At 46.5% G+C, this 21,800-nt stretch overlaps 1 protein-coding gene across 1 annotated transcript in view; it reads right to left on the bottom strand.

Moving 5' to 3' along the window:
- LOC148475109 (1-phosphatidylinositol 4,5-bisphosphate phosphodiesterase beta-2-like) overlaps positions 1-21,800 on the bottom strand; it is a 322,551-nt gene that overhangs the window by 177,531 nt on the left and 123,220 nt on the right. Inside the window, exon 3 of the mRNA XM_088457722.1 lies at positions 20,254-20,322. Coding sequence (XP_088313848.1) covers positions 20,254-20,322 — 69 coding nt within the window. The remainder of the gene's footprint in view (positions 1-20,253; positions 20,323-21,800) is intronic.

Here is a 21,800-nt window from a genome sequence, read left to right as displayed (position 1 = left end):
GCGAACGGTTCATTTGAATAGCCACCCCTATTTTCTGGACGAGCGAGCGCTAATTGTGTCCGGCTCTGAATCAGGCCCTATATTCTGCCTCTTTGGCAGGATCTGATTAACAAAGGAGTGGGTGAAGATGCAGCTCCAGGCCCCCCATTAAAATAGGCCCGCCACGCACAATTTCCGATGGAGGCAGGAAAATGTTTTTCACCATTGTCCGAGACCCCGCCCATTTAAACCCTAAAGGCTTTGCCAACACACTTTACCCTGCCTATCCACCTCGATGGACTGGGAATCTCGGGTATAATGCAAGTGGCAGTGGAAAGCTTTTTAACCCCTCCTTGCACCACATGGTGTCTCAGTATCTCCTCCACACCATGTTACATCACACTGTATGAGGTCACATAGGTGCCTTCTCAACACGCCCAAAGGGACAGGTACGGTACAGAGTCAGTGAGCAGCTCAGTCTCAGCTGAGTTCAGTGAAGGTGAAAATTAGGATAGTACCCTGCTATCTCTTGATCCCTATACTCGAGATACTGTGACCAGTTACAGAGACACTCAGTCAGCACTGAACCTCATAGTTTAAAAGCGCCTCTTACTCCCCAGCCTAACACGTGCACCTACACAAAGATGGGCCAGAGTAGTTACCTAGTTATCCAGTTCTACAGAGGGACTAATTCTTCAAAAAGTTACTTTACGTGCCGCAGGGTTTTTAGAGCTGAAAACCCCGCAATCACTTTTATTGGATACCGCAGGGGGGTATTGGGAGCATGCATGCCCGCGGTATTCCAGAATTGGGCGCAAGGTTTTTTACCTCGCTAAACCTTGCACCCAATTGAATATGCCCCATAGAGTGTTATTTATGATGCATTGAGAATATCTATGTGCTACCACATTCGCAGGTATTATATGTGATTTATACTTGCCAACTTTTTAAAACTAGTTTCAGGGAGATTATAGGTCGTAATAGAATACGCCACCACTGAGGGAACGTGTTATGCTCTGCCAAAAGGGCATGTCTGGCTCCGCCTATTAGCGTATCTATTGTCACTTAGGGGTGTGTACTGCAGGTGAAAACTGTAATACATACTAAGAGCAACATGCCACCAGGGCTGGCCTTTTCAGGAAAAGACCTGCTTTGGGCATACAGTACCTTCAGCCCGGCCGTAGTAAATGTATGTGTAATATATGTATGCGAGAGTGAGATGTGCCACTTGTGCACACCATAAATGTGTGAGTGGGAGGGTGAGAGTAGTCTATGACCAACAAGATCGCAGGACCCCACAAATGGAGGAAACAGAACACAAGGAATTGTGCTGGGTAGTAAAGTAAAATATAACAACAACCATTGGCACAGAATGGAACCAGATCATTCGGTTGTTTAACAATCACCAAATTATATGTATCAGCATTACACACACATTAAGTATATCAGATACATGGATAGTGAATCATTCCCACCTAGGTGCTGAGCTGTGTGATTTACCTGACATATGATAAATAGCAAATAGGAATTACAGAGCTGCCAGCATAGCGTCCTGGAGTGAGCTCTGGCATGGGCAGGGTAGAGGGGTATGGAGAGGAAGGAGGATGCAATAGTGTAACATGGGCAACAGCAGTATAATAATCAGAGCTTTCAGCATTGCCTCCTGCAGGGTCAAGTTGACACCTGGCATTGGCGGGGAGGAGGGACGCAGGAGGGTGCTGGTAGCTGTTCTCATTATCAGAGTAAAATAGTGTAAACTGGTACCAGCAAAATAGTACTTCAATACATGGACCATGGGACCCCCTCCTCCACCCAGAATGGAACTGTGCAATCCAAACTGATATATAGGTCTCTCTTAGAGCTGCAAGGTTCCATCTCAGGAAGAATTCTACTCAGTCTTTATAACTTCACAGACGTGGAGTAACCAGAAAATCCTGGGCTCGCTGCCCCTCCGCACTCTGTACCTCATCCAGAGGCGCTCGCAAAATGCGAGTGCTTGCTCTGAATGAGGGCATCCGCATCTATATTCCGGCCCAGCTTCCTGGCCGCTCGCTAGGTTGTGGGTGACCGCCCACAGCTTTAGCGAGTGGCCAGGTTGATGGTCGCGATGGTCAAGACCATTGCGACTATCGGGGCTTGCGACGAGACCCTTGTGGTAGGGTCTCGTCTGCCGCAAGCCCCAGTGAGCTTTCGGCTCTATTAGAGCCGGAAGCTTACCACTGACATCATGAGTGGTGTCAGTGCGGCCGCCCCCAAACGCCTCCGTTTGGCAAGTCACCCCCCCTGCCCTGCCTACAAAAGGTGCGAGCGATCACCATCGACAGATGCCCCTTTTGCAGTAAGCCACGGAGCGAGAGAATTTCTCTCTTGCTCCTGGGCTTGCGCACGTGCAGTGCGGCCGCTGCGCGTGTGCTGGGCCTCTACATCGACCCGCTTGCGAGCGCATCGGCGCTTGCGAGCGGGTCTGAATGAGACCCTCTGTTTCTAAGGTCACACTTACAGTCACAGATCCAACAGCTCTACTCTCCTGCCCTCCTCCCCATCTCTCCCCCTCCCGATTATCTTTCTGCCCGCAGCACAGGTCCCACTACAGGGCACCCTGAGCACTACTGTTAACTACTTACATGTGTTTGGGCAGGGGGGGGGGGGGGATCACAAGCCACCGCTTCTGCTGTATTAAAGAATAAGAAGCACTGTCTGCCTGCACTGATGACTTACAGGCTCTGCTGGGAGACGCGGCCGATGCTACCCACATCCCTGCGGTGCATGGCTGGCCTTTTGTGCATACTGAAATCAGGTCCCATCCCTGTCACATCTGGACCACACATACGCAGTCCAGATTTCAGACTGGTCAGTGGAAATCCGGGGGATTTAATAAACTTTGCGGGGCAGTGGGAGACTGGTCAATAAAATGGGAGCCTCCCACATGATGCGGGAGGGTTGATAAGTATGATGTGATTGCATACTGTATATACAGTACTGTGCAAAAGTTTTAGGTAGGTGTGGAAAAAATGCTGCAAAGTAACAGTGCTTTCAAAAATAGAAGCGTTAAAGGATTATTTTTAATGTAAATAAAATCAATATTTGGTGTGATCAACCTTTGCCTTCAAAACAGCATCAATTCTTCTAGGTACACTCAGTGGCGTCACAAGGAGGGTGCAAAGGGTGCGGCCCGCACCCGGGTGTCACCCAACTAAAGGTGACACCAAGGTGCAGACTCCCCTTCAGTGACAGGAGCCAAGTGCTGCACTGTAGCATTGAGTACAGCACTCGGCTCCTGACATTGTAAGGGAGCGGGCACTTGCTCAAGGCACCTTCTGCACTCCCCTGCATTAACAAGAACGGGAACACTGGGGATCAGGCCGCGAGGCCATGCCCCCGTCCTGCGAGACCATGCCCCCGTGCCACGAGGCCACGCCCCTTTTCGGCGGTGCAGCGTCCCTCCCTGCGCCAGGTGACACAGCGGGGAGGGACGCCACTGGGTACACTTGCACACAGTTTTTGAAGGAACTCAGCAGGGAGGTTGTTCCAAACATCTTGGAGAACTAACCACAGATCTGCTGTGGATGTAGGCTTGCTCAAATCCTTCTGTCTCTTCATGTAATCCCAGACAGACTTGATGATGTTGAGATCAGGGCTCTGTAGGGGCCATATCATCACTTCCAGGACTCCTTGTTCTTCTTTACGCTGAAAATAGTTCTTAATGACTTTTACTGTATGTTTGGGGTAATTATCATCATGCAGAATAAACTTGGAGCCAATTAGACTCCTCCCTGATGGTATTGCATATGATGGATAAGTGCCTGCCTGTATTTCTCAGCATTGAGGACACCATTAATCCTGACCAAATCCCCAACTCCATTTGCTGAAATGCAGCCCCAAACTTGCAAGGAACCTCCACCATGCTTCACTGTTGCCTGCAGATACTCATTATTGTACCGCTCTCCAGCCCTTTGGCAAACAAAACTGCCTTTGTTACAGCCAAATATTGAACATTTTGACTCATCAGTCCAGAGCACCTGCTGCCATTTTTCTGCACCCCAGTTCCTATGTTTTCGTGAATAGTTGAGTTGCTTGGCCTTGTTTCCATGTCAAAGATATGTTTTTTTGGCCGCAATTCTTGCATGAAGACCACTTCCAGCTACACTTCTCCAAACAGTAGATGGGTGTACCTGGGTCCCACTGGTTTCTGCCAGTTCTGAGCTGATGGCACTGCTGGACATCTTCCGATTTTGAAGGGAAGTAATCATGATGTGTCTTTCATCTCATGCACTCAAGTTTCCTTGGCCGACCACTGCGTCTACGGTCCTCAACATTGCCCGTTTCTTTGTGCTTCTTTAAAAGAGCTTGAATAGCACATCTTGACACCCCAGTCTGCTTTGAAATCTTTGCCTGGGAGAGACCTTGCTAATGCAGTATAACTACCTTGTGTCTTGTTGCTGTGCTCAGTCTTGCCATGGTGTATGACCTGTGACATGAAACTGTATTTTACAGACTCATCTTTGTAGCAGAGATTGGCTGTTCCTCACCCAGTTTTAAGCCTCCTACACAGCTGTTTCTGTTTCAGTTAATGACTGTGTTTCAATCTACATATGAAAATTATGATCATTATCACCTGTTTGGTGTGATTAGTTAATCATACACCTGACTATAATCCTACAAAATCCATGACTTTGTGCAAGTGTACCTAGAAGAACTGATGCAGTTCTGAAGGCAAAGGGTGGTCACACCAAATTTTGATTTGATTTAGATTTCTCTTCTGTTCATTCACTGTGCATTTTGTTAATTGATAAAAATAAACTATTAACACTTCTATTTTTTAAAGCATTTTTTCCATATCTGCCTTAAACTTTTGCACAGTATTGTATATATTTCATTTATAGTGTATTATGGTCACAGAGTAGATTGCTGTCGGGCCTTTGGTCAGGTGACATTTATTTGAAGTACGCAGAGTACAGTGAAGTGAAACAGTAACAAGCATATATCTAATATTTGTGATTATACCAATATTGGGTTCAGTCATGTAAAGTTGTATTGCACTGTGTATGTTATTGACCCCTTTCTACCTAAACAGATTCATAATAACGGAGTGATCCCATTTAATAAACCAAATATTTTTGGTATCATCCTTGTGTTGGGGATTTAGGACCTCATTCAGAGTCGGTCGTTGCGGCCGCACAGTCGTACGCCACCGATGTTCGCTAAACTGCGCATGTGTAAAGTTCGTAATGCGCGTGCGCAAACTAGCTCTTACGATCAGAAATGTCTCTCTCCTTGAACACAGCCAGGTCGTTAGTTTGAGTGACAGAATGAACCATTTGTGGGTGGTAACAGGGGAAGGTGCTGGTGAACGGGGGAGTGGAGATCCGAACGCAGGCGTGCCTAATTATGCGAACAGCGTTTTATGGGAGTGCATAATTAACAAAGTAATGTCATGGCACATGTGACATGGGAGGTTTTTACACTGACTTGATCGTAGTGCTTAAGAGAGGGTATGGTCAACCTTAAGCTCTACGACCAGCTCCGATGGTTCCCGATGCTCGCGATTAATCCTTATATCCCAGGAGATGACGTGTGTTGTGATCGAGAAGGGGGCGTTATTTAGTCTTACGGCCGCTTCTTACCCTCGGTCGTTCAGCTTACGATCTCATCTTAGGACCGCAACTTGTGATCGCTTAATTTGCATATCCGGCCCCTTTCCCCTACGACCGTGCGGCCGCAACGACCGACTCTGAATGAGGTCCTTAGTGTTTCTCTGTTCCTCTGCCGTGCCGTGACATGAAGAAGAGCCTCCAGGGACCAGGTACAATCCACATTGCACACGAAGACCCACCACTAGGGGTGTTACATATATGTCACAAAGTAGGTCACAAAGCGTCCAAATATAAATTGAAAATTCTATGCAGACTAAGAACTATAATGGCAAAGATGAGCTAGCTTTCATACACAGTTGCAGAAAAGACTGTTGGTACATTGGCTCAGGTGCTACTAGACATTTCAGTTGCAATGAAGAGTGGTTCACTACAGAAACCACGTGTGATCCTATAACAATTAAAGGAATTGAAAATTAATTAATTACAGCTACCAAGATTGGGACAGTCACTACCCACTTGCATAGCTGTAGCTAGACATTTTGGTGCCCTGTGCCAGAAAGCACATTGGTGCCCCCCCTACTTTAAATAGGGACAGTGGGGCACGTCCAAAAAAAGAAGCGTGGTCTCACAAGAAAGTGGCGTGACCGCACAATAGTGCCCCCAATTTAAATTACACCACACAGTAGTGCCCTTTCACATTATGCCACATAGTAGTACCCTTCACCCTATTAATTTGATGCCACACAGTAATACCCTTTATACAAGTTATTCCACAAAGTAATGCCTTTTACAGATTACTCCACTAAGAAATGCCCCATACACATTATGCCACACATTAATGTCCCTTACATATTATGCCACACACTAATGATCCTTACACATTACACCACCCTTTCCAATATGCCACACAATAGTGCCCCATACACATTATTCCACATTGTAATGCCCCTTACACATTATATTACATACTAATTCCCTTTACACATTATGCCACACGGTAATGCCCTTTAAACATTATGCCACACAGTAATGCACTTTTACAGGGAGCAGGGAGACTCTGTCACCTGATGCTCTTCTTCCACTCAGAGCGCTGCTCCCAGACCAACTGATCACAGCATCGAATCCCTGTGGATCCTCCCCTATAAATTCCAGTTCCTGACTGGCCTCTGTTGCCAATGTCACTTCTTGCTGAAGTTACAGCTCAGTGCTGAGCTCCCAGGATCTCTATCTGAACAGTCCCAGGGCCTGATTCAGCAAGGAAAGCAAAGGAAAGAACGCACGCACCCGTCTGCTGCAAGAATATGCTAATCAATGTATACGCACAGAGACTACAGCACAAAAAGCAGACGCCCAGCCCCATATTAAGCCGTCCATCTCCCTTTACTCAAAGCTTGATCAGTATGCAAGATAGCATAAACATCAGTAAGATCGAGAACCATCGGACCCACTAGCATATTAGTGGTTTGCTTGACCTACGACAGGATTTTGGCCGCTTCCTGTGTACAGCTTACGGTATGACTGCGTATGCCACCGCACTGCCTTAATTATGCATGCCCCTGTAACGGCGTCCCAACGCACTGGCATGCCTGCGTTCACCTGACCACCCTCCCGTCACTACCCACAAATGACACTTCCTGTCAATCACTCTGCCTTGGATCTGCGTAGCCTCTGCTCACGCAGTTCTCATCGCAGTTGGTAATTTGCGCACGCGCATTGCGATGCATGCGCAATGCGGAAACATCGGGCAAGTGCGTGCGTTCTCTCCTTTGCATTCCTTGCTGAATCAGGCCCCCAGTCCGTTACATCCAGTTCCTAGATCTGGTAAATAAGTCTCCTATACCATCATGCACACCAGACTAGTTTTACCACTGAGACTTGTTATTACAGCCAACATCGGTTCCAGACGATACCTCCAACCATCGGTCTCATCCGATGCCGCCAACAACGGTCCCAACCGATCAAGTTCATCAATTCATCAACATTGGACTCATATCAATTAAGTCCTTCAATTTTTCAACATCAGTCCCAACCAATCAAGTTCATCAATTTAACATCAGATTCACATTAAGGGCCTGATTCAGAGCCACTCGTAAGCGGCCTCTCGTTCGCTCCGAGCGATGTTTGCCCAACTGCGCATGCGTACGGATCGTTATACGCATGCGCGAACCAGTCAGTGCGGCCGAAATTCATGTGCTCGCAAAATAGCGAATGCCTGATAATTTGAGTGACAGAAAGAGGCGTATGTGGGTGGTAACAGGGGAAGGTGCTTGAAAACGGGGAGTGGAGATCCGATCGCAGGCGTGCTTAAAGGTGCTTTAATTATGCACACCCATAAAACGCCCGTTTTGACCTTTAAGCACGCCTGCGATCGGATCTCCACTCCCCGTTTTCAAGCACCTTCCCCTGTTACCACCCACATACGCCTCTTTCTGTCACTCAAATTATCAGGCATTCGCTATTTTGCGAGCACATGAATTTCGGCCGCACTGACTGGTTCGCGCATGCGTATAACGATCCGTACGCATGCGCAGTTGGGCAAACATCGCTCGGAGCAAACGAGAGGCCGCTTACGAGTGGCTCTGAATCAGGCCCTAAGTTCTTTCATTCATCAACATTGGTCCCAACCGATAAAGTTAATTAATTTTTCAACATCGGATTCAAATCCATCAAGTTCTTTAAATCATCAACATCAGTCTAAAACCGATTCAGCTCTTAAATCAGCATTGGTCACTGCTCATTCATTCAGTATTATTATCTCCAGTTAACATTCCAACCTGCTGTTATAAAGACATTCCATTCTTGTTCTCACCTTCAGGCCCATCATCCTCTGCAGCTCCTCTAACGCCTCACAGCAATACATGAGGAAGTCCTGGCTCAAGCCACCCAGGTTTATTTACACTTCCTAAGTCTCCTCTTCAGCCTCCCACGCCTGTTCCAGCCCAAACTAACCCTCAGACATGACAGCTGCCTTTTTTACCTCTCAACTGAAAACAAAAATAATATACAGTGGACTTCCTTAGATCATTTCTGGTAGACTCCTGAATTTGGGAGAGTTCTCCTGGGCTGTCTTGTGAGCATACAGCCCTGTCGGATCCCACCCACTTTCCCTATGAAGTCCGTGGCCTCCAGGAGTATGAAGAATTGATATGTGGTAAAATGCGTCATAATTGTCCAGAAATATTGGCATTATGCACGGTGACAGCAGTAACATTGCAGAATTGCAGCACTAAGCCCCCCCCTTTTCCTGTTGTGCCCACCTGTCTACCCATCCAAGAAGCCATCATTAAAAAGAGGATAAGTAAGCAATAGATGTGTAAGCAACAAATGTAAAGTCCTTGATTTTTATGAATACGGTGTCTTACAATTATCGAAGGATGGAAAGCTCTCTGCCTCCAGGTTCTCCTCTGGTGTGAAAAACTCCTAACTCTGCAGAACACCAATACCATTCTCACTTACTTTTGCATATATACAGAGAGCTCAAAGCATCAATCAGCTTCAAATGTCCAGCACCCGGCCTTTCAAAAGAGTCTGCATTGGAGTCAAAGGGGTAAATTTATTAAGATGGGAGCTCTATTAAGAAGTGATGTTGCCCATAGCAACCAATCAGATTCCAGGTATTATCTTCTAGAAGGTGCTACATAAATGAGAAGTAGAATCTGATTGGTTGCTATGGGCAACATCACTTCTTAATAGAACTCCCATCTTAGTAAATTTACCCTCAAGCACACTGATGGAGCTACATGCATGACTGTCTGCCTAAAGATGTAATGCATCACAGGGGATGTGTGATAAATTGCATGAGCCAGGTGCTAGGGAGAGTGTTAGAGGTGGTCATTTAAGATGCTAGAAAATAATAAAATGTTTAATATTGCACTAGAATTTTGGACCCATCCTTCCCTGGGTCACTAGCTAATGTTCCTGGCATTGCAGTTTTTTTCACTCTCTCTGCCCCCAGCTCTCCCTCTCATCTTCTCCTCTTTTTTCCATCTCCTTCTATCCTCTTCTTCCTCCCATCCTTTTCTTGCTGTCTCTCTCCCTCTCTTATTTTATTATTTATTTATTAACAGTTTCTTATATAGCGCAGCATATTCCGTTGCGCTTTACAATTGGAAACATTAATAGAACAAAACTGGGTAATAACAGACAGATATATAGGTAGGAAGGCCCTGCTCGCAAGCTTACAATCTATAGGGAAATAGGCAGTAATACACAAGGATAGGTGCTATATATAACATCTTGGTCCAGCCACAATGCACAGTTTCTTGTTAGCCAAATATCAGGAGGATGTGAAAGAAAGACAATGAGTGAGGTTATGGGCTCTATTTACTACAATCTGCATATTGAATGCAGATTGTAATGTGATATTACCGATTGAATTCGCATTGCGAATTCAGGCAAAATCACAAGGATTTACTACAATTCCCTTGCAAGGACAGAGCTTGCGAGAAAGCTCTGTCCGTGCGAATCCCATCCGCACACTAGTCACGGTATTTTCGGAAAAAAATACCGTGACAAAGTGCCCGCGCATGCGCCGGCCACAGTGTACCTGATGACCGGCCACAGTGCACTATGGGAGACCAGCTGACCAGAGGGAAGACATCACCGGAGGCCCGATCACCGTTCCCTGGAGTCAGGTAAGTTAAAAAAAATGTTTACAATTTTTTTTCTTTTGTTTATAGTGTATCTTTGGGGTAAATTTACTAAGACGGGAGTTCTATGTAAGAAGTGATGTTGCCCATAGCAACCAATCAGATTCCAGGTATTATCTTCTAGAAGGTGCTAGATAAATGAGAAGTAGAATCTGATTGGTTGCTATAGGCAACATCACTTCTTACATAGAACTCCCATCTTAGTAAATTTACCCCAGTGTGTGGTCTGTTTAGACCACACAGCTGATTACTGGGACCGACTCCCGACTCTGCTCTCCCCGTTAGAGCAGAGTAGGAGTCCGGTAACCGGGGGAGACCCAGATGGCGTTATTATCACAGGGCCTCCCTAGGTATATTTTTCACAATTTATTTTTAGTAACTTTGGTCAGATCACATTTCCCATTACAATTATGGGAAATGCGATCTGATTACTAAAAATAAGTGATACTTAGGGGTTGGAGTAGAATTTTATGAATTCTACTCCAATTGCCCTGTAATAACTATAGGTGATACTAAAATTATGTGAAAAGGGTGTGAAAACACCTGTTTTCACTTTATTTTAGTAAAAATAATGTTAATAAATAGAGCCCTATGTGTGGACTGTGAAAGGGGATGTAATTAGATATGGAAGCCGTGAAGGTTATGTGGGTGGTTCTGGAATCTGATAAGCTTTCCTGAAGAGGTGAGTTTTCAGGGAATGCTTGAAGGATTGGAGACTAGAGGTAGTCTTATTGTGCATGGTAAGGCATTCCATAGAGTGGGTGCAGCCCAAAGAAAGTCCTGTAACCGTGAATGGGAGCAAGTAATGCATGGGGATGAGAGACGCAGATCTTGTGCTGAGCGAAGAGGTCGAATTGGTAGATATTTTGAGATGAGTGTAGAGATGTACATGTTGGTGTGGTTTGGTTAATAGCCTTATGTGTAAGTAAAAGTACTTTATATTGAATACGATAGAAAACCGGCAACCAATGGAGGGACTGGCAAATCGGGGCAACAGACGATGAATGTTTGCAAGGAAGATAAGACTAGCAGCTGCATTCACAATGGATTGTAATGGCAATAGCCTGTTTTTGGGAAGACCAGTAAGGAGACTATTGCAATAGTCAATGCGGGAAATAATGAGTGCATGGATTAGAGTTTTTGCAGTGTCTTGTGTGAGATATGGTCGAATTTTGGATATGTTTTTTAGATGTATGTAACATGATTTTGAGACAGATTGAATGTGGGAAACAAAGGACAGTTCAGAGTCAAGTATGACACCTAGGCAGCGAGTTTGTGGGGCAGGGTGGGTTGTCGAGCTATCAACAGTGATAGAGAGATCTGGTTGGTAACTGTTATTAGCCGGTGGAAATATAATTAATTCTGTTTTAGAAATATTAAGTTTCAGGCGGCAGGATTTCATCCAAGATGAAATAGCAAAAAGACATTCAGTGACACGGACCAATACAGATGGTGATAAATCTGGGGAGGATAAGTAGATTTGAGTATCATCAGCATACAGATGGTACTGAAATCCAAAATCCAAAAGAAATCCATCTCTCTCCCTCCCACTCTTACTTTCATCTCTCTCTCTCCACCATTGCCCAAAATATCTGTTGGTGGCCCTGGAGCCCAGCGTATATCCCTTTTCCACTGGCCAAAATACCCTGGTTATTGCCGTGTGAACCCGGGTAGCGGCTCAGTGGAAAAGGCTCCTAGCAAAAAATTCTGTGTCTTTACCCGCATAAAACCTGGCCAGGCTCAGTGGAAACGGGTAACCCGGGTCTTCTACCCGGTACCCGTTTACCGCATGGTGATTGACTGGTATTCGGAAGCTGTCTATGACAGCTGTCACTGGGGAGGGGAGGGATTACAGCCTCCCCGTATGGTCTGGACCGTTCGGGTTTTAACCCCATCCCCGCTTCATACTGGGAGGCTGTAATCTCTCCCTCCCCGGTGACAGCTGTCACAGACAGCCTCCCGAATGACATACCCCCTGGAAGGGACCCTCACCCCTCGTCGCCGGTCCGCTCCGGTCTGGCGTTCAGGGGAGATCTGGAGTTTCCGGCGTTTGGTGATGACATCATCTCCAAGTACCAGAACTCCACCCATGTGCAGTGTGATCAGCGATGACCTGGGATAGTCCCGGGTCGACGCTGCAGTGGAAATGGGGTAAATCCCGGGTCTGACCCGGCTTGGAATTGTGTTGCAAATCCCGGGTCAGACTCGGGATTTTGGTGGAAAAGGGGGTGTCAGAGGCCTTTTTCTTTGTCATCAAATCATGAACTTCTGCTAGCTCTAAATATCTGCCAACAGACAGCCTGCTTGTTTTCTCGTTAGGATCCCTCTGTGCTGGTTAAGATATTCCAGTCAGCATGTGAAGCACATATGAGAGCCTTAGGGAGATATTTGGGTTTGTATTGACAGAGAATATCCAGTTACAGACAGCCTCTCCTCCATGGTAAATCTTCACAGTGCTTATACAGATGTGTCCTCATATACCTAGCGTCTATACACTATACAGCGCAAAACACCTGGCGTGACCAAGCCGCACCGAGAAGTGCAGTGTACCATCTTTTTCTTTACATTTTTGCATCTTATTTGCCTCAATGACACAACAAAACACAGCTCAGTGTACTAGAGACACTGGGCACTGATTTTAACTGCACAGGAATTAGTTTCAAACACGTACAAACTAAAGTCATACTTCATTGGTACTTGGTGTGAGAAAAATCCGAGGCTGATGCATCATAACACTTCATATAAAGGGCCTGATTCAGTAAGGATCAATATTGCGAATGCATTAGCGATTACACACACAGTTCAACTGCGATTATATGCTAATCCATTGCGATCACTATGCCGTCGCAGCACAACATAAGGACGCCCACTTTACCTTACACACATCCGTAATATTTATAAAGACCGTCGCAGCCTCACACACACTTGCACAAGGTCAGACCTTACTCAGAAATTGCTAACTTCAGCACATGCTATGAGTCCTCAAGCTGCTTAAGGCATCGCAGTGGATAATGTATGCATCAATGGCGTTCAAACGCACTGGCACGCCTGTGTTTTGCTGACCACCTCCCTCACCTCCCACAAATGTCACTGACTGTCAATCACTCTGTGATGGGTCTGCGTAGTCACTGCGATCGCAGTCCCGATTGCAGTGGCCTGTTCGCGCACACACATTGCAATGCATACTCACACGCTGAATACAACACTCAGCCGATTGCCTGCTTATTAGCAGTTACGATCCAGGCCCACAGATTCAGACACCGTTGTACACAGATGTACAAATGTTTCACATGAAATTGGTCAGTGTAATCTAACAGAGTAATATTGTCGCCTATAGTTGTTTTATTTATGCAAATGATATGCTAATTTTAAAAGAGAAGAATGCTTGGCACGGCTGAACTGCTCTGGACCTAGCGCGCTGACAGGCTGTTCGGCACGACTGAAGCACCAGTGAATGAGGACACATCTGTACTGTAGGTTATTTTACTCTGTCCATCAAGTGCCATATAGACAGCCTTAGTAATACAATAGTTGGAATTAGGATCATCTTTAAACTATTCCCTAAATAATCTCTATTCCAAATAATGTTTATGGTGTTTACATGTGGCTGATGGGATCATAAATACATGCAACATTAATCTAACGTTATGCTCCTCTACTCTGCAAAACTAGGAATGTTTAAGGGGCAAATGCATCAGGTTTCAGACTTGTAATTGCAATTTCTTATCAACACTATTCATGGCAATAACATATTAACATTCACAATGTATCATAAAACACATGCATGGACAGGGTCTTCCCGCGATGTGTCAGAAGTGAAGTGATCGCATCAGTGGTCACTTCACTACGGTCTTGTTGCACTGCAGCACTACTGCGTCTGTGTGATCTACTGAAGGAACCCTCTCACGCTAATTGTTGTGCAATATAGCCCTTAGGTTACAGCTGCAGGGGCCAATTTGCTTGGCAGCCCCCAAATGAGAGTTGCGGTTGCAGTCAGGCAGGGACGACAGCAGATATCAGAGGGACCTCCTGCGCTCTCTCCTTCCATACATTTAGGTGATACTTAATATTTGCGGGCATCCCCCGAAAGCAGCTGTTTTCTGGGAATATGCTGCAAACATTTAATGATAAATAAGCCCCTAAGTGAGACAAAAAAGGATGGTTTCACACCACATCAAAACAACTTTTATAGACTGGCTTTATAGCAAAGACAACAATAAGATTTGCATACAAAGAAGGTGACGGAGCTTGTTCTAATGATATACAGAACAATAATAACTGCCATTATTGTACAGTAAATACAAAAAGGAGGAAATGGATGTTGACAGTTGAACAAAGCCAACAAGGCACTGTCTGCGTCAACAGAACTGAAAAAAGGGGGCTATGCACCAGACTATGACCCTCTTTTGGAAAGAGACCTGTAAAAAGCGGCCTTCAGCTGAGCAGCTGGAGCATTTCCAATTCGCCACAAGGTTTTGTCAGCGTAATTTACGAAGACCTCGCAACCAATTTTGGATTACCACAGGTATGCACACTCCCGATACCCGCAATATCCAATTAAAAAATGTGGTTGTGGGTTTTTTGTGCAGCAAATTCCTGTGGGAGGAATGCATGTGTAGTGTTTGCGGGGAGCCGGTATCATAGTGTAGCATGTGCCTGGAGTGGGTGCAGGGTAAGGGTAGTGGGCTGCAGAGTTAGGGGTAGCATCTGTCCTGTGCCCAGCCGGTCCATGGAAGCTGCCTGCAATGCTAGAGAACAGGAGGAAGAGGATAGGGCTACAGAAGGTGATATATAAAGGACTAATTGGAAACTTACAATTGCTCAATTAGTCATTTGGGGAAGGGGGTGCCGCGGGGATGCAGTCAGGCTTCCCGACTGTCTAATTCCGACGCCTGTCATACCTACGCCAGGAACCCGACGCCCGGCATACCGAACGAAGGTAAGCCAGGCGCCGGGTGCGGACAAGGGGGGGGGGGGGTTAGGTTTTAGGGCTCCCGGGGGGACTTAGGGTTAGGCACCCCCCCAGGAGGGTTAGGGTTAGGTTAGCGGAAGGGGGAGTTAGGGTTAGGCACCCCCGGGGGGGAGGTTAGGGTTAGGCACCCCCCCGGGAGACTTAGGGTTAGGCTGCAAAGAAGGGGGGGTAGGTTTAGGCACTTAGAGGGGGGTTAGGGTTAGGCCCCTGGGGGGAGGTTAGGGTTAGGCACCCCCTGTGGAGACTTATGGTTAGGCTGAGGGGAAGGGGGGGGGGTTAGGTTTAGGCACCCCTAAGGGGGGGTTAGAGTTAGGGGGGGAGTAAGGTTAGCGATACTTACCTTAATTAACGATTGGGATCTTCACCCCAGCTGGGCTGCCGCTGTCAGGATTAGAACCATGCGGCCGGCGGTATTACACACTGATTCCTGCCGCGGAGGTCCAGTTTACAGTCCGGACAATTTTTCTTTAAAGTACTGATTGAGGGAAAAATTAAGACTTGCTCTGGAGGCACTAAAACAAAAATTTAGCACTCCAAAAAAAAATCAAAACCCCGCAATTGATCCCAGTACCAAAAATCTCGCACCTGAGTGAAAAACCCACCAGGCGCAAGATTTTTTGGTAAATTCTCACCTGATTAAATATGCCCCATGGTTACTCAAATCATACTTTACTGCTCTACTTGAATGACTGGGAGACTCCCACACTTAGAGGAGTAGACCACCCTCACGGATCCCCAGTGGGTGGTCTGGGGTTTGATGACACTATATGAGGTGGATTGTGTCATCGCGGGGAGTGGGCGGGGTTGCAGTGTTGCAATGATGTAATTCACTTTGCCACATTTTCCTGAATCATACTTACCTGCTCTCCATGAAGGTTCGGGAGACTTATTATTTTTCAGATAGTCCTTCGGACCCCTGGAGGAGTGGGTGGATCTCCCACTTCCTAGTGAAGTTGGCAGGATGGGGAGACAAAACCAGGAATCATGTGACTCTAGAAAGGGGGCGAGGCCAAAATTATTCACGTAACTTTAGCCCTGCAGCTCACGGCGGATCTGCGCATTTTGCTGCGATGGGTCTAATAATGGGCAAAGCCCGAGCCCACCCCCAGGGTGGACATCTGCATCTCCTTTTCCTGGGGAGGAGAAATTAAAAGTCAGCAAGTATGCCCTGAATCTTCCACTTGAACCTTCCTGACTGGGATCTCCTGGAGAGGACGATTAAACAGTTGTCAAGTATGACTTAAACTGTCCCCTTTAAATAGGAAAAAATTTGTACCGTTTTATTAATAGTCCTATGTCTAAATGTATAGTTCTTTCCATATATACAAAATAGAAGGTTCACATATCCGGGTCCCTGACTCTAATGACTCTGAAATGTGCAGGTTGTGTATGTAAGCTCAGAATCACAAGCCCATATGAGACTTTATAACAACAAAAAGCAGCTGCGCTGCTCACAGGCGAGATTTCTTTTCTGTGGATTTCCCTAGTTGCAAATCAGACCAGTAATCACATCCTACTATGCAAATCCTTGCAAACCCATGAACACGAACTCAGGCTAGGAGAGTGCAGCAGCCAACATTAATTAGGATTTCATGGGGTATCCACAGGATAACTGGATTTGAATTCTGTCTGCACCATACATCATCTGTGATATACATCAGCATCATTCGTACTGTAATGACCTGATTTCATTATATTTAGGAAAATGTACCAATTATTTAAACAAAATAAAAAGCGTCCACAAAAATAGAATACATATAGCCTTATGCAGAGCCGTACATATCATGGCTCTGCCTGTGTAGCAGGTGTAAACAGACGCCTCCTAACATGGTGTATATGCATGTTACTACAGGTCTGCATGGCCGCCATTTGCAGAAACACTCCCGGATTGCCCTTTCCCTCCACCATTTCACCTCTCCAGTCATAAGGAGACACAAGTGCTGGGTGTGCACAAGGCTACACTGGTGCATATGAGTGTGTTCTTTTCGTGGGCATCCGCAGTGTTTAAATGAGCAATATGCTCTATGCAAACGGACGTAAGTCCAACTCAGCATAAGGCCCATAGTGTGTGGCCTTAGAGAAAGATTGGTAATCTTTGCATTTGTGGGGTAACTTCTGATTCACAGGAGTATAGTTACTAAAGTGCAGGTTTTTAGAAGTGGAGATGTTGCCCATGGCAACCACTCAGATTCTAGCTATTATCTTCTAGAAGGTGCTAGATAAATATTAAGTAAAATCTGGTTTGTTGCTATGGGAAACATCTCCACTTCTAAAAACTCTCACTTTAGTAAATATACCCCACAATGTTTTACAATGGTGTCATTTCAATTTGGATCTCACAGAATTTCAGTGTACTCTGTGAGAAAATTGTAAGGCAATTGATACTGTCTCAAATAAAAAATGGTGGCTGGTTGTATAAGGGCCTCAATCAGAGATGTACGCTAACGGGATCACAGCTGCGAAAATTATGTTAATGTTTCTAAAGCTTACCCGAGCATAGGGACTCCCACTGCTGCCTTCTCATATCCGTCCGAAGACGTACAACAGTGTAAACATCCCTAACATCCCTAACATCCATAACATCGATTCAGATCAGCCAGTCACGCAGTTTGTAAGTCAAGTCTGCCCTGCCTTAAACACCTTAGCTCTCCTGATACGCAGAGAGCTCTCATGCTGTGAAGGAGATCGAAACAGCTCATTTATGCATGCCGGTCAGACACATCTGCATTTTCCTAACCACCCCCCGCTACCTCCCCCAAACGCTGATTACCTGTCACTCACTTTGTGAATTAATGCTCTGGGCTCTATTTATCAACATTATTTTTACTAAAATAAAGTGAAAAAAGGGTGTTTTCATACCCTTTTCACATTATTTTAGTATCACCTATAGTTATTATAGGGAATTCGTAAAATTCTACTCCAACCCCTAAGTATCACTTATGTTTAGTAAAGCAGATCGCATTTCCCATAACTGTAATGGGAAATGTGATCCGACCAGAGTTACTAAAAATAAATGTGAAAAAAATATCGGGGAAAGCCCTGTGATAATAACGCCACCTGGAGGTGGCATTATCCAGGGTCCCCCCCGGTTACCGGCCTCCTGCCCTGCTCTAACGGGGAGAGCAGAGCCGGGAGTCGGTCCCTGTAATCAGCTGTGTGGTCTAAACAGACCGCAAGCTGATTACTGTAAAAAAAAGAAAAAAAAAAATAGTAAAAAAAAAAAATTACTTACCTGACTCCAGGGACCGGTGATCGGGCCTCCGGTGATGTCTCCCCTCCGGTCAGCTGGTCTCCCACAGTGCACTGCGGCCCGGTCATCAGGTGATCGGGTCCCAGTGCAGTATGGGAGATCACCTGACCGGAGGAATGGAGACCATCACCGGAGGCCTGGAGCATGCAGGTAAGTGTAAGTAAGGGAGGGGGGGGGGTCGTGGGGGGGGTCACGGGGGGTCCGCAATCGCAGGGGGCAGGGCTTAGCGCCGGGGGCAGGGCTTAGCGCCGGTGGGGGGGGTAGCAGCGGCGAGCGGTCGGCGCATGCGCGGGCACTTAATCACGGTATTTTCGCAAAAAATACCGTGATAAGGCTCCGAAGGGGATTCGCAGGGACAGAGCTTTATCACAAGCTCTGTCCCTGCAAGGGATTTGTAGTAAATCCCTGTGATATTGCCGGAATTCGCAATGCGAATTCAGTCGGTAATATCACACTACAATCTGCATTACAAATGCGGATTGTAGTAAATAGAGCCCTCTGTGTGAAGACAATCACAAAGCAATCGCTGCACGTGCGCAGTGCGGCTTACACACATGCGGCAAACAATCACTCGAACTGCGTAAATATTAGCATTGCATATCTCTGATTTAACTAAAGAGACATCCTATCATCTTATTGTCGATAGTCCGCTGAATAAGATTTAGGGGTCTATTTACTAAGCAGTGTTAGGAGACAGAGTGAAAAGTTATAAGTCTGTGATAAGGTGCCAGCCAATCAGCTCCCAACTGTCATTTTTCAAACACAGCCTGTGAGATGACAGTTGGGAGCTGATTGGCTGGCACTTTATCACAGACATCACTTTTCACTCTGTCTCCTAACACTGCTTAGTAACTAGACCCCATAGTGCGGGTCATTATCTACGGCCTCAATTCCCCATTCTGCAGAACCGATCCACCAAGTCAACGATCCCGTTCACAGATTGGCGGCCTTAGATGATCTGCGATCCGTCTGCATATCGGGGAAATTCAACATGTTAAAAATCCTAACTTTCTGGTTCCAACCATTTTTGGGTTGGTATCGGGGAAGATATTTCCAACCCCAGCGTGGGCAGAACGGGGAATTGGGGCAATACCTAGAAGATATATGGGCCCTTTAAGACATCAGCCATTAAAGATTTGTTAAATACAGGCAGGGCTGTCTTAACAGCAGTGCAGGCCCCTGGGCAAAGCAATGCACTGGGGCCCCTATTAAACAATCCTCTGCCGGGACGGTATGCTATCGGTGGAGGCTGTGCCGAGGGGGGGGGGGGTTAATGGCTATCGGCAGAAAAACAGAAGTCATTTACAGGAAAAAACACAAGTCACAATCTGAACATGTAAAGTACAACATTAATCCTATGCAGTGCCCCCAATAGCACCCCCCTATGCTCTGCGAGTCCGCGTGACCTCTTACACACACACTTACCTGATCCCCGCTCCTGCCGACAACCGCATCTGTCCACTCCTCCGGGCCCACTCTGCACTATGGGCTGGGAGAGACGTTATGACGTCTCACTGTGGTCTGCCCTACACTTGGGGCCCGGGGGACACAAGCGGGGGTGGAATGCACCGCCCTGAGCCGGTACCCGCCTCTGCCTCCTCCCCATGCAGGACTATCAGCGGTGCCAGCTTTGCGATGGGGGGTAGGGGTGCTATCGGCCACAGGCCCTTGGAATCCTGGGGCCCTTGGGCAACTGCCCATTTAGCCTATAGATAGAGACGGCCCTGAATACAGGTACTATATATAAAAATCATATATAATATATATTGGGTTTTGCATTTCTTCAGAGCTTTATGATAAGTGTCATACCTTTGGAATTTTGGCATATTTTCCAAATCGAGTATCTCGAATAGTCGACAGTTCAAGAAATTCAATTTCCTATAGGAGAGAAAAAAATTCAATAAATACAACAATAATATAACATGTAGTATAATTAACATGGTGAACAAAGGACTAATTATAAAACTCTATTCACATACGTCCTGTCTCCTCAGTGCATGCACAGTGGAAGCCAAAGCGCATGCCCCGACAGCTCCCACTGCTAGTGAGACAGGACAGACCTAGAAGAGGAGGTCTGGTAGCTGGGAATGGGGTAAGTATGGGAATAGAGACAGAAAAAGCAGCTGCAGCACTGTGAGGAACAGAGCAGCTGAGAGATCGGTGGAGAGGAGGAGACAGTAGTCCCAGCCTGGGGACGGGTCCCGGTGCCTGTACAATCGACCTGCGAGGACCGGCAGTGGGACCATGCATGTGCAAAACACTGGCTTTTAGGGACTACATTGGCTGCAGCCCCTAGTAGCCAGGCAGGGTTGCCCAGTAGGCAGTCGCGACATTGTATCATTGATGTAAACCACAAGATTAACATCAATTAATCTTGCGGTTACTATGTAGCGGCTCTCACCATAGACGGGCTATGGGGATTTCTCACCATAGACGTCTAAGGGAGACAGAGGCTGGCCGCATTCAGCTAATCAGGGAGCTGCTCCGACGGAGATGCTCCCTGATTGGCTGGCGGCCCCTGCACTGACGGGGCACACGTGTGCCCCGGTCATTTACGCGGAGCAAAGGTATGTGTACACACATACCTTTGCTCAGTCCGCATGGATCGTTTTTTTTTCGGTTTTTTATTTTAACCCCTGGATTGCCTACTTGGAGAAGAGGACGTGATCTACGCATAGGAGAGGTGAGTATGGATTTTTTTTTCAGGTACACCCCTATGGATTACTTCGGATAATAGGTGAGTATGTGTGAGTGTGAGTGTGAGTGTGCATGTATATTTTATTAAAATTATACTTTCACGGTGTAAGTTTGTTTTTTTACGTATTTCTTTAGAACTACAAGTGCCAGCGGGCCCGTAATGCCCCGCATGCTGGTATTTGTGGTTCTACAAATAAAGACAATATGGTAAATTTATTTTTACACTTTACACTATCAACCCGGCACCCACCGCCCTAGGGTGCCGGGGATAGCCCCGGGCTATCAGTCTAGGCCTGGGGTGCCCTGGAGAGGGGTACCCCTTTATTGGGGGGGTACCCAAATCCCCAGGGATCCCCGGCCTGGACTGACTAGCGGTCAGGGATAATGCTTTGGCCGGGGAAACCGGTGAAAGGTTTTCCCTGGCTGTGGCATTATCCCCCCGCTAGATAGAGTTCGGTGCTGGTTCAGGAATTTTCAGGGGACCCCTACTCGTTTTGTCCCCTGATTTTCCAGAACCAGGACCAGCTCAACAAAGCCCTGTGCTGGTTCTTAATATACAGGGGCCCCCTACGCATTTTGGCCCCTGTATTTTTAGAACCAGAACAGGCTTTATAAAGCCCGGGGCTGGTTATGCATTTGGGGAGGGGGTGCACATCATT

Source organism: Taudactylus pleione, unplaced genomic scaffold, assembly GCF_031769625.1.
Source record: "Taudactylus pleione unplaced genomic scaffold, aTauple2 ptg000778l, whole genome shotgun sequence".
Lineage (NCBI taxonomy): Eukaryota > Metazoa > Chordata > Amphibia > Anura > Myobatrachidae > Taudactylus > Taudactylus pleione.
Note: the sequence above shows the minus strand (reverse complement) of the source record. Positions and strands in the feature narration are given on the sequence as shown.